Source organism: Lates calcarifer, linkage group LG5, assembly GCF_001640805.2.
Source record: "Lates calcarifer isolate ASB-BC8 linkage group LG5, TLL_Latcal_v3, whole genome shotgun sequence".
NCBI lineage: Eukaryota > Metazoa > Chordata > Actinopteri > Centropomidae > Lates > Lates calcarifer.
The window spans coordinates 8,803,449-8,821,373 of record NC_066837.1 but is presented as its reverse complement, the minus strand read 5'-3'; the positions used below and the strand labels follow the sequence as shown (position 1 = coordinate 8,821,373).

Here is a 17,925-nt window from a genome sequence, read left to right as displayed (position 1 = left end):
TAAGAGCCATTTCAATCAAAGAGTCCGTACACACCCACGTGGATCAGAAAGAAAGTCTAGTCAAACTGCAATAAGTGAAATTGCCTGTGTGGGTGCACTGTGGGTGTGCAAGCTCCTTATAGCCAGCACAAAGAAAATAATGTGACCAACCGAATGTTTTTTTGTTTGTTTGTTTTTGGTAGTTTGCTGTATTTTGGAAGTGTACATGCTGTAAAATAATTGTCCACCCCAAATCTGCTCTCTCAGTATGAAATACTCTCCCACTGAAGCCTTGAAAGACGGCTGTTAAAAGCTGCCTACAGCAGCTGTAGTCAACTTGACTTCAGGGTAATTACAGTTGAGTCCAATAAGCCTTTTTTCACAGTAGAGATTCTGAGCACAGGTGTTTCAGTAACATCAAGGATGAATCTGTCCAATTCAAGCTGTGGCAATGAGCCAGTATGCACAATACCAGGACCCTGAAACTGAAGCAGCTGAAACAAATTCAACAATTCTTAAATTTAGTATTTACACCTGTACTTTTGCTACTGTGACATATCAAAAATGGTGACAGGTTCTTGTGGAAGATCAAATATATCAGAACTACTACTCCTGCATATTATACACTCATCATTTCAGTATGTTTCAAACACACACTTCAGCCAAAATTAACCTAAACATGGATAAATAACTGCTTCTCTATGTAGCTTGCACGGTTAGCGGCTTACAGTAAAGCTATTATAAGAATAGTCATCTCCTCTGTGCTTCCCAACCAAGGTCTACAAGCTGAAGCAGGAATGGTAAACATAACCTCAGTCTTGGCTGTCAAATATAGGCACAGCCATGAAGCTAGTGAAACTGTCAACAGACAAATTCCAAGCCACCAGTAGCTGAATATCTCACTTGTGACAAGACTAAACAAAAGTCTACAGCCATGCTCTGAGAGGCTATAGTGGTGCTTTGAGCTAAGTGCTAATGTCTAACATGTCCACAGTGACGCTGCTAACGTGCTCATCTTAAGCAAGTATAATGTTTAGCATATTCACATCTTAGTTTATTGTGTTAGCATGCTAACATGTGCTTATCATCACTAAACAGAATGTACAGCTAGAGCTGATGGGAATGCCATTTGTTTTTCAAGAATTGGGTCATAAATCAAAGTATTGGACAAGAGAATTTATAACTTGATAATGGTGCTAGATAAGAGATTTAAGGATGCTTCAAGAATCTGATTGCAGTTCACCCTAAAGGGCATATGTCTGCCTGAGCCAAATATCAGGGTAATCCACCCAATAGTTGTTAAGAATTTTAACTAAAAAACAAAAATGTCTTTAAGGCAATGTCAGGATTGAAGGGATGGACCCATTAATTAATTATATATATTTTTATTATATAATTAATTAATAATAGTTTAAGGTGAAGAACAAAAGTGCCTGGAGGTGAATTTTTTATCTCAACACATACACGTCATCTTACAGTATGAACAGAGGATCTTTATTGGAAAGACATCAAATTGTGAGAAACTGGCAAGACGAAAGTGGCAAGTCTCATGTCTCAAACAAGTCTGTTTTGTTGTCCTCTCTCCTGGGCTCTACAACACTACAGTCATCACCTGCAAATGCTCCTGCACAGAAGTGATTCACAGGTCAACACAGCACAGCCTACAGTTATGTTCAGAAAAAGTGTTTTCTTGCAGACATGTTAGCGCACACAGACAGCATCAAAGTGCAGATGACCACTTAAACAGATGTAGGACATAGGAGAGTTTGCCGAAGTGTGTGTCTGTTTGTGTGCCTGTGTTAAATGTTTGTGTCATGTGTTTATAAGAGGGGAATCTATGCAGATGGATAAGTCGTGATGAGGTCGTGTCCCTCCGGTGGTCTCATTCTGGCACGAGCGTGAGTCTCACAGTACAGCTGCCCCTCCACGAAGAAATAGCCCTTCTGTTTGAGGTTGACGTCACAGTCAGAGCACACAAAGCAGCCAGGGTGACGATATTTGTCCCGTGCTTTCACCACTGTCCCGCTGTGCAATAAAACACAGAGAAGGAGATGTCAACAGCAAAGAACAGACGATGTATGGATTATAGCAAAGTATTTATTTACATTGGTGACAGGTTTACCACTTTGGTCTATATGCTCTAAAATACTGTAAATGTGCAAAGACATTAGGATGGACAAAAACGTCACAATAAAACTTACAAGTACACGAGTACAAGTCTTTATCACTGCAGCAAAATGAGAAGTTAAACCACTGAATGACAATAAAACAAAAATCTCAGTAAACTGCCTACAGTAGAATTCAAACAATTTTAGACAATGGCACCCCCTATTGGAAGTATGAAAAAAACAAAAAAACAAAAACAAAAAACAAAAAACAAAAAACAAAACAAGATAATAAGGTCAAAAATGAGGACATTGACATGAATGGACTGAAATCAATGCTAGACTATAGCAACTTTCAACATATAAAAATTGCTATAATCACATAAAAAGTCTGCACTTTTTAAACATCATGACCCACAAAGACTGCATTGACTAAGTATTTTTGCTTTTTTCTCTATTTTAGCTAAGTTTTGGTTGGTTTTTTTTTTGAGTTGTGAGAACACACTGCAGAATGATGAAAAATAACATATTAAAAAGTAAATTTTGACACGTTACAGTGCAATTTTGTGGAATAGCCTGGCAATAAATACTACGCTATGAGGCGAATAATGTATGGTTCAAATGATGTTCAAACAAAGTGGTGTTCATTCATCTCTGTACAAGCTACACATAGTTTGTGGTTTGACTGTAGTGGACTGTGTTGTTCCTGCAATTTTCTCTCACCCTTTGTTTGGATTGATTCATGGAGAGTCTGAATGTGAATCACAGATGATTTTGTTCTATTTTTACTCACACAATCCCATTCCCACACTTGTCGCAGACGGGCAGTTTCTGCAGGTTTCCTGTGGGTGGAGTTGGTTTGGTTGTAGGGGCTTTTACTGTCCTGGTCACAATGGGACGAGTGCCTGCCCACACGGGAGAGAAACCACTCAACATAACAACCCTGTAGTCATACATAATTAGAGCACAAAAAAACAAAAAAACAAAACACTTAAGAGACAGTGGGCAGGGACATTTATGACCACTGAAACTACTTGAGCCACTTAAACTCCAGCCCCAATTAACTGTATCTCAAGTTAAAATTAAAAAAGAGATTTCTGTATTATTTAGTCAAGAGTTTAACACACAGCTATTCCGCTTAATCCAGTCATCTGAGTGTGATTGATCAGATTTGATCAGTGGTGGAAGAAGTAATCAGATCTTTTACTATAAGAACATTACAGCGTAGAAATACTCTGTTATAAGTAAATGTCCTGCATTCTTAATTTTACATTAGCAAAGGTATGAAAATGTTTTCATCAAAATGTTCATATCCCTGTACCTAAAGAGTTCATTATGCAGAATAGCTCATATCTCATGGGATTTTGTATAAATAGCAGGCCTTAATCAAGGATGTTTCCCATGACATGTCTAGGCATTTTAAACTTTCCATTTAAGGCTGGTTTGGTTAAGGTTAGGGAGAGAGTTAGAGATCAGTCAGACTCTCTCTATTCTGGCTGGATGATTTCAACCTGTGAAATGTATTTATGTTGTTGAGGATTTATATTGTCTGGGAGGAGGAGGAAGAGCTCACCATCACTGTCAATAAACTCCTGCAGGGCTTTGAAGGAGCCAGACTGTCGAGGCTCCTGGGGTTCCTCCTGATCTTTCTGTAACATCCGGTACACGTCAGAATCCTCAATGCTGGTCAGAGTTCTGGGGCTGAGTGGTTCATGTACACACACACATATACAATACCCAATGAGGATACAAATGCAAACCCTTCTAACTGTGACACAGCACTGCTCTGGTCTGCAGGCAGCCATATGACTATGGCAAAGGAAACGTCTGCCCAGACCAGCTAAAGTCCATTTCATTATGAGGGAATTGCTTCATACTTGTGGCAGAAATGATGCATTGCAATGTTAACTGCAGTGCTCTGCTTTTTTTTTTTTTTTTTTTTTTTTTTTTTTTTTTGAGTGAAGCAGATCAGGTGAGAACCATTTGGCAGTGTTCATAGTGCTGCAGCATGGTGAGTCAACCATAAAAGGAGAAAAAACGGCATGAGTTAAAAAAATAAATAAATCACAGACTAGACCACATAGGGCAGGACAAGAAATGATGTTGATTAATGAACAGTTTTGGCTGTGATTTACAGCATGCTGAAACCACAATGTGCCCTTCTCATGCACATAATGTATGTAATAGTTTCTATTCTGTCTATTATGGTGGTTTACATTACTCTGTCCATGTAAATTGACCTAAATTAGCAGAGGGAATCTGTATCAGCTGGCATGGCCTTGACTTGATGTGATTTATGTATTATTCAGAGGTTGTGGTTTACCCATGGAAAGATTCATTCCCATATACTGTGGTAACATATTCTCAGTGTGACACACCATATATCAGGTAGCCTAATGAAATCCACATGACTGTACAGGAGGGCTGAAGGCTGACATACTGTACCACATCTGTGACCACATTAAGCTATTCAGCTGACACCTTCACATGAACTGGGAGACTGACTGGTCGGATGATTCAGGAGGTGAGTCATGCAGAGAGCAGGTGGATTAAAGTGAATGTAACAGGAGCATGTCCATGTTTCCAGGGTCCTATTTGACTCAACCCACATTTCAAGTTGGAAATTGGAAAATGGAACAAGGCTTCAAAACAGCTACATCAACACAACAACCCTAAAGCCTAAAGTTTCCTTCAGTGCAGGCCTATCATCTGTCAGCCATACGGCAGTGCTGGGGAATAGCAAATCCCTTTGATGAGTTCCCACAGTAACAGATGTCATATGAAGCAAATACAGATCTGGGCATCATCTTTTTCAGGTTCACATTATGTGCCATTTAAATATGGGGAACCTGCGACCCTGGGAACATAGGACTGGCTAAAATATGTAAAAACTTTAAAATTTGAATGTTTTTTTTTAGTTTAGTTTGAAAAAATAAAATAAAATCAATAATCAATAATGAAGATAATCATCAGTTGCAGCCCTAAGGCCAACTAGAAAGGTATACTACCATTTAACTTGTGAGCAATGCTAGTACTTAGCTTGGCTTGAGGTATGTTGTCATGATTAAAGTGCTGGGTGAGAAGGTGTTTTAATCTGTTGATGATGCTAGATAACAAGTAAAGGGAAAGAGGAGTCATTGTGGTGTACGCTATGCTCTGGTGACCAATCATTTACTAAAACAAGTTTAAATCAATTTGCAAGATGGCAAATGAAAATAATAATGATATGGCTGTTTGAGGATTTAGTTCTCAAACAAGTTCTATAGAAAAGATTCTTCATCATCTGCTTCTTTTGTAACGACTATGTGTGGAAAAAAAAATCTTTTAGGTCTCAGAGCATTGTATGAACTGCTGATTGTGATTGTGCACACTATGACAAAATCACTGCACAACCCAGTGCTATTCCCAGGCAACTGGGACCATAATGGACGAACTGATGGACAGGCTACACACCTCACATGCTGTTAGTTTCTGTGGTGCAGGGCTTTTAAAGAACCTGACTGCCATGATTAGCAGCAGTGATCAGTCACCTCTCGGGCTTCTGGTGGACGAGGCCTCGAATCTGGCCCTCCATGGCGTCCTGGATGTTGCCTGAGGAGTAAAGGCCTATAGGAGTGTTGTAGGATGTACTGACCACCTGACGCTTGTCGTCGATATTTGCTGCCGCAACGAATGGCTGAGCTCTCCGGTTGTGAGTGGTACCAATAGGCTTATACTCCTGAACAGAGAAGGAAGGAACAAGAACAGGACTGAGTCAATACAAGATGAAGATGTGAAACAGAATAGCTGCTGTAACCTGTAATAAATCTGAATCCATTTCTCAAACCTGTTGTTCTGCTTCTAGGTTCAATTTATAAGGGTGAGCTCTGCCTTCCTCCACAACACGAGGTGACCACAGTCTTGATTCATTCCTGGAAATTAAACACAGATTGTGGTCAACTCAACCTGATGGATGAACTGACTGTTGAATAACTCTTTTTGAACCTGTGTGTGTGAGAGCGCGAGTGTCCATTATCCCAACTCATAAAACATAAAAACTGAGCTTTAGACCTCTGCTTACATGTTTCAGTCACATCACTGATTACTATTTTATAACTTCATGAGCTTGTCCAAACTGAAAAAAGCCAAATTCATAAGTCATACCAAATTCACTCAATTGTTGAATGTTTTGTTGAATACTAATGTCCCATAACAAAGTACACAGGAGAAATGAAAGCACAACACCCACATCTGGAACAGGATAAAACTAAATGCAGATGGTTGCGCAGTTTGACATTTGCGGCACAAGTCTGGCATCATTTCTGGTTAGTACAAACAATAAAGTGCTCCAATTTCTTGTTTGAATATATAACAGAGGAAACTCTTTACTGTAAGATTATTATATGGTTCTGATCATAAAGGAATGGTTTACAACATAGGGGGACCCTTGCCAGGAGTCCCACGAAAAATCTGAGGTCACCACCTCTACACATACATCTGGTGACAAGATGTTGCGAGTAGACGTTCCTTGTGTAATAAATGTACAGTAAGTGTGACCTATTATAGTCCAGAGGATGGACACAGTAAAATGAACAACTGTCCAATGTGTAATCCAATACAACACCATAACATAACAGCAGCCTTCAAATGTAACCTGGAACTGAATAAACAGGTGCCAAACACAAAAACGGAGCAATAAAAGATTCACAAACACTGTAATTATTACACAGCTAATGTATTAAATTTCATTATACTGTGCAGGTGTTGCCTTGGCAGTGCATGCCAACTGTTTGTGTGCATGTGTCTGCTTCATGTCTCTGCATACAACCTTTCAACAGTGAGACAGAGCTGGCTGGTGGACTCTTTTATTTTGTTCTGGGCTTCACAGTGGAGCATGTCTGTGGCCGGGACTCCCTCGATGGCCAGGATGATGTCACCAGGGCACAAGTTGGCTATGGAGGCCTTGCTGCCAGGAGTGATCTGGAGGAAAGTAGAGCAAAGGAATGCAGTGCAGAGAGGTAAGGAGAGCAAACAGAGACTGGACTGAAATGGTATAAATGGGCGAGAAATTAACAGTCACCACACCTCAACCAAGTTAAAAACAGAGCTACATGTGAGACAGTGCTCTTCACCTCCATCATCAAAACACCAGATAATACATTTTGGAATAATTATGTTTATCTCTTCAGTAGTTCTAGTGACTAGACATAAATACAATATGTCCCAACATTTAGACTTTTACCTTTTACTAAGAGACTTTATGTTGTTTTTTTCCCCTTAATTTAATTTCCCCTCTTTATCATACCACCAAATATTATTATGGTTAATCCACAGAAAAATAAATCCATAAATAAATAATTTCTGTATGATTACACTTTGAGTTCCAGCCACAAACAAAAATAAGCCTTGTGCAAATTCATCTGACAGCTTTAATTGTCAGGGGTCATGAGAAGTTTAGGACTTAAACACAGAGTCCTGGGCCAGAGAAGGTTGAAAAACCCTGAATAAGAGCTTCAATAAAGGTGGTGGGAAATAAATATGTTGCCTACAGAGTTTTTCATAGTAAAGTTATTTTATACTTCAAACAATGCTGTAACTGCACGCCATTCTATCTATGAAACCCCTGTAAATTAAATATGTCCTTAAATGTGTCCTAAACAAACTTCCCATTGTTTGTTTGACTTTATGGATAGGTTCAGTACAATGTGAATGAAGTGGAAAATGTGCTTTTCTTCGTCAGTTATTTAATCTTTGAATGAATCCCAGAGAAACGTCTTCTAATCTGATCAGCCAGAAAACAGAAAACGCTATAAAACCCATTCAAACAGGCCACTGTGTACAGATGGTGCAGCCCTATGAAAAGTTTTGGTCTGTTCTCCATTACATCACACCATCTCTTAATACAGTACTCAATGGCTAGGCCCCTTGTTCACGTTCCCCTGCTGGGATCACAGCCTTATATTATCATTCTTTATTTCCCTGAGTCTCACCTGGCCTCAATACAAAACTCACAGACTCCACTGAGAGGTCAAACTATTCAGTCAAACAGAAAACAGTCAGGTCCTGAATGGCTTGAATCTACTTTTAAAAACACACACATAAACACTGGCTGCTCTCTGAGATGCAGCAGGAGTCGTTCCTGTTGCAGACAGAAAGGCACTGCCCTGGCTGGTATGCATGCGTGTAAACTGTCCGATCTCTTGTCATGGAGATAAAATAAACATGTGCTGCTTCCCACTAAGTGACAGCGTCCAGATGGAATATGTATGCTGCTGGCCAGGAAGTGATGAAGATGAATAAGATGAACTCCCAGAAAGCCATCAAGGTCACAGAGAATACCTCCGGAGGCAGCTTCAAACCGAACCCAACATTCCTACTTACACTACACAGGGCATGACCTATGCTTGGACCATATTGCATTACGGGACATAGGATACTTAGCTACACTGGGATGTTACATTGGAAACTTGAATTAGGTCATCTGCCTATAAATAACTGTAGATGAAAGTGCTGAGGGGATGTCTCATGCTGCCAAAGAGGGAGCAGTAATTTACAGTGGAGCATTTGCTGGACTGCTGCTGCAGTATGTTTTACTGCTCTGATGTCTGTTACCTGAATATGTGTACTATGCTTTTTATTAGATTCTTTTGCTTCACTGCAGCTCAGTCGTCTTGTCAAACATTTGTCTTTGTTTAAATTACAACCAATTTCCATCTTCTGTTTATTATTTCTGTCTCATTTTTTCTTGCCTGCTTCCATTTGTCCTTATAACTTTCCTTTTATCATTGCTGCCTCCTCTGGCCTTGTTGTTTTTAAATTGATCTATTTTCTTGCTTTTTGTCCCTGTCTTACATCCTTTTCCCCCCTCTTCACCTGTTCTGCAAACATGACAATCCATAAAAGTGACCAAGGAAAAGAGTTTTCAATTTTTACAATTTTCTAATATTCCTTCATGTGTTTTTAGTTAGAAAGTGAGGAGTTAAAAAGGGAAAGAGAGAATCCAGTTACAGTAAGAAATTATCAGAGTACTGGGGGCAGATCTGGGGAGTCCATACCCCATTCCCTTAAACTGTGTAGGAACATTTTAGCTTCTTTTAGCTCATTGTTTTGATTTTAGAAAAACACAGATAAACTAAAGTATGTGAAGTGCGCTAAGTACATTGATGTACATTTGGCCACAGAATCATGTCTCATGTCTCTTCTCCCTGCCCTGCACACCTCTGAAAGGTAAGTTAAGCATTATTTGGACACACAGATTTCATGTTTCAAGTTATCCTGGGCATGAGCAGAATGCACAGTCTGCTGCTTAACTACATCATTGTGTTGTGCCCTCTTCCTCTGCAACAGGAGGGCCATAAAAAACAGGTTAAAATTTGGACAGAAACCTAGCTTGTGTCTCTCATTGGATCCTCCTTGCCTGGTAATTGCCTACATCTATTGATGCCCCAGGTTTTTAATGCAGATTTAGTGTTATAAAGAAGAAGATATACAGCTGTTTTCACAGGCTTAAGAAGTTCTCTCATGATAGGAAGATCAAGTAAACTGATCTTGGTGTGTACATTTAGTGGAGTGCCCCTTTAAGGCTGCTGTCTGCTGAAGAAAAAGATGATAATCACTCGTGTTTACTTTCCTCAACCAGCTGGGATCACTGGCGGGTCATAAAGAGGAGGATGTTCCTGACCAAAAATGGCAGTGAAGGGAGACTGGATCACTTGTGCTTGAGCCCTGCAGGTTCACTGCAGCAACATTTCATTTAATTTGTCACACAGACAGTGAATGTAATATAAGGCGTTATTCAACTTTTTTCTATAATACATATCTCTCTTACAAGTCCAACACATTTACTCCTTGTATCACTGCTAGCTCACTCTCCCGGATTCCTCTCTTCCATTCCTCTCCTTCCTCGTCCATCCCAGTCTTCTCTCATCACTGTTCTCATATGGGCCACTGAGTGTCCACTAACACAACAGGTGTGAGGTTATTGGAAAGAGCTACTGGTCTGAGACCTAAGTATGCTTTTAGTCAGTAGTTCCTGAGGTCTTTCCCTAAATATAGACACACATCACCCCAACAGAGCGGGATTACTGGATCTCGTCACATCTGATCCTGTGTGACTCTGGGGACACAGCCCACAAATAAGCCTAAATGCTGCTGTTCATATTCAGAATGTTTACTGTTGTCTCCTGTTGTCTTATAACAAATAGGAACATTCACTATAAAAGGGAAAGTATTCAATATTTATCTCAAAATAACAAAAAAAAATGTATATCATGGATCATATCATATAAATGTATAAAAATAATATCTGACTGTTGATAGGTTGGTATTTAAGCATCTGCAGGCACATTTGTGTCTGTATATTATGCATTTTCTCAGATTACCCAAGTTTTCATGATTCTTCATTTATCACCCTCCAACCTTTCATATTTTGGAATTTTAGGTTTTATTTTTACTCCCACTATTAGGACTGACTTCCTGTGAATTGAATTAATCCTGATAAAGCCATACTTGTGCATACAAAGTGTGGCTAATACTATTAGTAATGCCACCACTAGAAGTAATAAAACATCATCTTGTCCTTACAAATGAACAAAACAAAACAAAAAATGAGCAAAAATTGGCCAGTTTGATGTGAAGTGTAAAGTGTATGAATCTTTTACAAAAATATTCCAGCCTGTTATCTTAGCATAGCATAAAACACCACTGTAGCTCACTAATTAGCAAGTTATTTCTTGTTTGTTTGTTCTGTGCAAAACCAAAGCGTAAAAATGACAGTTTACCATTTCAGGGTTGAACTACCTCTTTAAATTGTCTAAATTCGTATTTGTGACCTTCTGGTCATTTCAATTTACACACAATTCAGTTGTTTGGCTGTACTCGGTATCAACAGGAAATGCCATATTAGTTCCAGGAAATGATCAGTCATTCACTCAATCGGCAGCCATGACCTTCTCAAACAGTTTGCCCTTTTCTTTTTAAGCAAGTATCTGTTGAATAAATCATTTGTTCGTCCAAAGTATCTGTAATTTGGCCACTGTGAGTTTTCTGTAATGAACTCAAGTTAAATTTACATCTATTTATGTAATCTGTCATCTGTCAGCTCCACTTGTGCTGTCAGTTTATGAGGATGATAAACTGCATGATGCTGTGTGTGCTGACCTAAAGCTGAGGTTTACTGTCTTGTGAACAGCTGCGCTGTTATAATAGACACATCACAACAGAGCGTATTACACTGTGTTCATAATAACTAATCACTGACAAATCCATTCTTCTTTGTGTTGACTCAGCTGTCAGCATGAATGCCAAGTTTGTCCAAACATATAAAGTTGATTCTACATCTGGAAAATTCCACATTTATGTTTCTTTGGCCAGATTCCATGTTTTACATCAAGTCTGAATTGATTCACACACTGTGCAAGACTGGAGGACATTTTTAGGAATATTTTCCGTGCTCCTAAATTCTTCAGTCTGAAATCCACTCAGTGAAACAAGCGTATGTGTATGTGTGTGTGTGTGTGTGTGTGTGTGTGTGTGTGCACATGTCAGAGTACAATGTAAGCTGCTATTTGTATCTAAGCCTCTTGCATTTACTGTGGCACAGGTGCAGACCAGTCCAGACAGACTCTTTCTAGAATGAACCCTCCTGGAAACCCAATGTTGACTCTAAACCAAAGACTAACTCCTCAGAACTGTGCCACTTAAGTTTAAAATCACATTCTCATTTACATTTTTTGACATTTGGCTGAAGTTACAACAGTAGAAACAGTGCCAAAGTGAATGATTATCAAATTACAAACAACCGTTTTGTTGCAGACAGCCCTAAAATATGCCAAGAAAATGAAATTAATAAAAAAGAAAACAAGTCAAAAGGTTTTGTTTTGATCGACTTATTATGAATAAAACTGATTTTGCAAACTGAATTCTTTCTTTCACTCACTCACCCTGGAGATGGTCAGGGGCTGATTGAAGTCCTTTCCTCCCATCAGGCGAAATCCCCAGGGGGCCGGACCGTCCAACACGACATTGAGTGGCATGACCCTTTAATGTCTCTGCTGCTGTTAGATAACAACAGCACAGACAGTAAACTGCACACTGTGGGGAGCAGAGTTAAAGAGCCAAGGACTATGAAAGTGATGGAGATTTTGAACCACGCTGAGGGGGGAGGTGGGTGCAAGGGGAGGAGAGTGGACAGACCCCACCCCGGCAGTGAAGTAATCTGTCAGATTTTGGGAACTGACTCTTAGTCTGTATTCTACCAGCACTTGCTCACCAGTTTTCCAATATCTGTATGGCACTTTCTCTTATTTCTTTTTTTTAATCTCTTACTGAACTCCCTAAATCAGGTGCAACTAAAGCTCCATTTGTCTCACTCTCAGACAGTTTTTAGACCATGTGCTGCAACTGAGTACGTGCACACTTTGAGACAGAGTGAGGATGTAAACCAGCCTCTGTCAGAGACCAGCCCCCCCCCCCCCCCCACATTGCTTCTCATCCCCGGGCAGCTCGGAGTCTGGCTGGCCTCCTCTCGCTCTGGTTGACGGGTCCTGCTGCTCCTGTCCTTATTTGGTCTGGAGGCGCAGCTCCACTCTGAGGCCCTGGATGTCCTGCTTGCACATTCCAGCCACTATTGATCTGGATGGGACCCAGGTCTCTCAGTCCTGAGCTTGTTAACAATCCACTTTCATTTTGAGTTGGACTTTTTCACATCATACTACACGTCCCTTTCTTTGTTTATACCACAAACTAGATCTATCACATCTGTCATAAGTTATTTTCATCTCTCAAAGATTTCCTCTAGCCTACAAAAAACATATCTTTTTTTCTCTGCTCTTTGTTTATTATTGAGTGTTTTTTTATTCCAGCCAGCTCGGGATATTATTTCCCTGCTTGCTACATACCCTTCATGTCTGCATAATATCAGAAATTATAAACACCAAATGGGCTTTATGTGGCTACTCGATCACTGTCAACAAACTGTGAGTAAGGCATGTTAATCTATTTCAGCGCTGACAGGCTTCGGCTCTGACTAAGGCAAGTTTCCATCAACACAAATTGCCCCTTTAAACATTGGTGCAAATTAAAAAACTGCACCACAACATCCATCATCTGCATACAGCTGTGAAAATCTTATTCTCCTCAAGTATTATAAAGTGGACCAGTTTCATGGTTTGTTTCTGCTGTTACCATGGTGACCTAAAGCCTTGACAAATAAGGGAAGTTGATGATGAAACACTCACATCCCAAAATTTCTTTCTCTGAGCAGAGACATTCATCTGTACATCAACTGTACATTTGTTCTCCTTCTCTCTGTAAAATTCACTAACTCCAAAACAACAACATGTGAGCATATTTAGCATACATATACTTCACATAAGGAAGTAATGTGCTGTGTCCACTCGTGTATGTTTTAGTTGATAGCTCTGCAAAAGATATATTATCATGCAAGGTTCAGTATTTTCTACATGCAAGGCTATCATGATTACAAAAATTCAAATCTATTTTTTTCTTTCTTTCTTTCTAGTTTACAGTCTGTTAAGGTTAAGTCAGGTTTGATTAAGCAAACAATCTGTAAACTTACATAACATCAAATTCTGTGTACTGCTAAAACCTTCAAAGAATAACTTACACTAAGCCAAAAAGTAGTGTTTCACTAGTATAAAATTTCAAGTGCACACCCACTAGTGATGTCACAGTGCACTGACACACCATGGAGTACACTTCTATACCAGTGTTGCAGGCTAAGAAGTCAAAGGTCAAGTCTGGTGATATTTTAGATTTATGTTATTGTCAACAAAGTCAACAAAAAGACAAAAACTAAATTTGATTCTCCTAACAAGTATTATCTACATAAACAAAGCCTGATACTGCCGATTTCTCTGTGCCATGGGCATCCATCCAAAAACTATTAAAAACACTCAATGAACCACAGAACATGGTCATTGCACAGTTTGTTTTGAGTCGATCCCACATGCCACGTCATGTCACATGCTCATGCACACCATGTGTAGAAATCCATGGCTCATAATAGTATTGACCAAATATGCTATTTACCCCTGCTTTACAGTCCCCAAATGTTTTAGAAAACCACTTACCAATTAAAAAAAAAAAAAAAATCAGCTATATATTTGTGACATGCTTGTAAAGATATATGTCAACCTTCATCAGTAGGACGAGATGAACTTGGAGCTGAGTCTGACAGACAAGAAGTAAGGAAGTCTTAAAGTACTTAAGGATGGACTAATGAACTGGATTTGTTGACAGTATGACTAATCTTATTCTTGGGACCACTGGAGGTCAGCAAAAACAAGATTTTCAGCTGGTGTCAGGTTGCTCTTAAGTTGTACTGGTTGTCAAACTTCATAAATTAGACTGTTTATAAAGATAAGCTGCAGAGTTTTCTTTGTAATCAAACAACTTTCAACATTTCTCTCTAAAGCACTGCACATTTACAGTTTCATAAAACAAAGCCTAGTGTTTTTGTTAACATCAGCTTGCAGTCTTCTTCCCTTTAACTGGCACATTATCGCCACCATGTGTAGATTTGTGGAACTGTGTGAAACAGAGGCAGGTGAACGTGTAATACCAAACCCAGTGCTCAGAGTAGGATAATGGGACAGGGGTAAAAAGAAAAACACTGCAGGGTACCTTTAACCTGAATGAGATTTCCTTTTCAGTCATCAGCAAACAAAGTTGTCTTATCTGTTCTGCTGAAAAGACAAAAACAATTATTGGAAATATTTCATCTACCAGGTGGATTTTATTAGCAATACAGCCCCATAAAATCATCCAACAAATGCTAAGATATTGTAGAAATACTTAGGTCCAAGAGTGTGCATTGAATTTGATATTAACATGAATAACATATAAGATTTACATTTTCATTACAGGTATAAACATATCAGGAGTCAAATTGATGTCTTCGGTCCAAATCTGTTCCTACTGTTGTATCAAAGGCAGACTAGAGGCCGACTAAATGTTTATGTGCACACTGTCATACACCTTCCTGATGTTTTCTAGACTACATATGCATAAATGATTTTTTTTGCATCACAGAAGAGGTTTACATATACATGGCTATTAAATTAGTGAGTTGGATGTAAGGCAGCAATCACCAACTCTACTCAATCTACCTACAGTAACTTCAGTTTAAATACGTCACTGACTTTTAAAACAACAGATAACTGGAGGAAAAGAAAAGGCCTACATGCCTGGCTACAATAATAGCTGTCAAGAAAGTGGAAATTAGCACCACTGATGAGGAAAAACGTGAAGAAAGAAGAAGAGGAAACCAAATGTGATGGTGGGTGAGAAAAAGCTGACTTTATAAAGCAAGTGGATGTTGGCCATTTTACAGCTCTCATACAAAAGGCTTACAAAAACACCACAGACAAACACACACACACAAAGTGTTCTCACACCATCTGAAATAGTGGGTGACAGGGGGGTGACATGAAGGACAATGAATGATAAAACAAAATATATTTTAAGGTGCTTTAACATTTGTGTTGTTGTCAGTGTCCATTGTCTGTAAAACACAAAATGAGACGAAAAAAAAAAAAAAATCATATTCACTGAGCATGACAAGCCAAGATGGAAACTGCCAATAATTCCAAATAGAATATAAACACATGAACAGTGACACACTACCTATTCACTCTGACAACAGGGTTAAAAGAAGCCACCAAAGTCTAGTGGAAAAACTGCAGTTACATGACTGAAGTTTTGATAAAATGCAATCTCATCCTGTATCAGACTTAAATAAATTTAACATAAAACAACATGACACCTGGTAATTCATTATAGCCCATCAACTCTCGTGTTATTTCTCAGTCTCAGTACCAATGATACATGACAATAAAACAAGAATCCTTCACATGTGGGTTTGCTGCTGTTAGAATATGTTAAAAAAAAGCAACATGTTCCATCCTTTCTAAAATCATCTTATAACACAGTTTGACCAGCGTTCGTCCTCTAATAAATATAATACCTAAAAGGTCAGTGACCTTTTTGCATACACTTTCCACACATGACCAATATCCCCCAAAAGCCCCAGTCATAGTAAGTGAAATTTGAAACAAAACAAACACAAAGTTGTGTTAAAATTTCGTTAAAGTGCATCAATCCTAGCGTGAAGATGTTTCTAATCTTATACTTTAAATCTAATGTATTAGGTTTAGACAGCAAGTAGACCAGTGTCAATTGTGTTTGTCCAATTCCTCATTTGCAATATTTGAAATAATTGCTTGATTATGATGAATAATATCCCCAAACTACTATCAACCAATCAATACACTGTAACACATAACATTGATACATGCACTGTCTGTTCTACATGTAACTCCTTTAACTTGACATGATGATGCAACAAGTTGGCTGCAAACCCTACAACACACTCCATATGACAGACCTGCTGACAGAATACTGTTTGTGCAACACTCTCTGCACTGAATATCTTTGGGGATATTTGTAATTGAACACTGAAATGAAATGTAATAAGTGATTTTAAGGTAGAGATACTGTTGAAAAATAACAAAAGGTGATCGTGGTGATCATTACCGCCCTTAAACAGTTTGAAACAGAGAGAAAAGCATCACTGCCTTGCACTGTTCACTATCAGTGAGCGTTTTGCAAAGTTCCTCTAATATCATTCCATCACTGTCAAAAGTTAAAGGTCACTGACTGGAGCACAAAGTTTGGGTTCTCCATGATAGAAAAATAAGGATAAAAAGATAAGTTTTAAAAAAACAACATTATTTTATAGAAGTCTTCCATTAAAGATGGCTAGTTAGAGCTAAATGTTCTGTCTATGTGAAGCCAAGGAGCCACACATACACGCAAACACATAATGTGCGACAGGTCTCTTGTTGACCGCTGTTGGGGGTGGGTGGGGTTGGGGTGTCCTGCAGGTGCTGTGCTGAGGGCGATGAACGTGTCACAGAAAGGGGCGGGGCCAGGGGAGGAGGCGAGTCTGGAATCATCATTATAGCTGCTTCACATAGTTTCCTGGGAAGGTTCCGAACAGCTTGCTCCTTCGAGAAGTCCCTTCAGAAACAAAGAGCAATAAAATGAGATGTGCAGTGTTTGAAACACCGGCTGAGACTTGGCAGCAGCCATAGCTGTCACTAATGCTATTCCAGCTCACTGCAGTCTGGATATCACCCAACTCTGGAGATTACACTGAAGCTTGAAAACATTTTTAGAGGACAAAGTTTACAGTAGAAGAATGCAAGGTCTAAGATTTCCGAGACTCTCAGGGCCAGCAAACTTTAATTGTGCTCACCTATGAGATAATAAAGTTGACTTCTTCAATGACACACATGTTAAAAAAAATCTTTGTAGTGGGACCACACTGCCATCTAGTGGTCGAGTCACAATGAAGCATATTTTATGCAACAGTAAAAATACTCATTACAAAAAAGTATCAAAGTACTCACAAATAGCCCCTGTGATTGATAAATCATCTAATATTACACAATGTAATTGTTCATACTGATCCAACCATTTGAAAGTAGCATTTTACTGTTACAGCTGGTTGAGGTGGAGCTAGTTTTACAGTTTGGTGGTTCACAGCCAAAGGGCCCCTCTAACCTGTCACAAGACAAATCTGAGGGGCTGTGAGATAAAGGCATATTAGGTTTTCCTCCATTCTTTGGTTTTCTTTTGAAATAATTTTACTTCTTTGGGCCTTGAACAGTTTATCTATTTAAATAAAACCATCTATAAAATGAAGACGGGATGTTGCTCTTTGGTGGAACTATGCAGTACTTGAGTACTACACTTAATTACGTTCCACCACTGGCTCTACATTTATGTTTGCTTAGACAAAAACAGCCCCATTTTTTATTAACTGGATCTATTCCTT

At 39.0% G+C, this 17,925-nt stretch overlaps 2 protein-coding genes across 2 annotated transcripts in view; both read right to left on the bottom strand.

Moving 5' to 3' along the window:
• Positions 1-1,451: 1,451 nt before the first annotated feature.
• Positions 1,452-12,194, bottom strand: LOC108901656 (PDZ and LIM domain protein 3). Its single transcript, XM_018703213.2, has 7 exons — positions 12,005-12,194; positions 6,892-7,043; positions 5,911-5,995; positions 5,615-5,802; positions 3,658-3,785; positions 2,878-2,989; positions 1,452-2,004 (listed from the first exon to the last, which is right to left on the bottom strand). Exons 1-7 carry the CDS (start codon positions 12,095-12,097, stop codon positions 1,815-1,817), a joined length of 948 nt encoding a protein of 315 aa, XP_018558729.1. The 5' UTR covers positions 12,098-12,194; the 3' UTR covers positions 1,452-1,814.
• Positions 12,195-15,356: 3,162 nt separating this feature from the next.
• Positions 15,357-17,925, bottom strand: part of sorbs2a (sorbin and SH3 domain containing 2a) — a 47,153-nt gene continuing 44,584 nt past the window's right edge. Inside the window, 1 exon segment of the mRNA XM_051070550.1 lies at positions 15,357-17,105. Within this exon segment, the coding sequence (XP_050926507.1) occupies positions 17,044-17,105 (62 nt within the window). The 3' untranslated portion in view covers positions 15,357-17,043.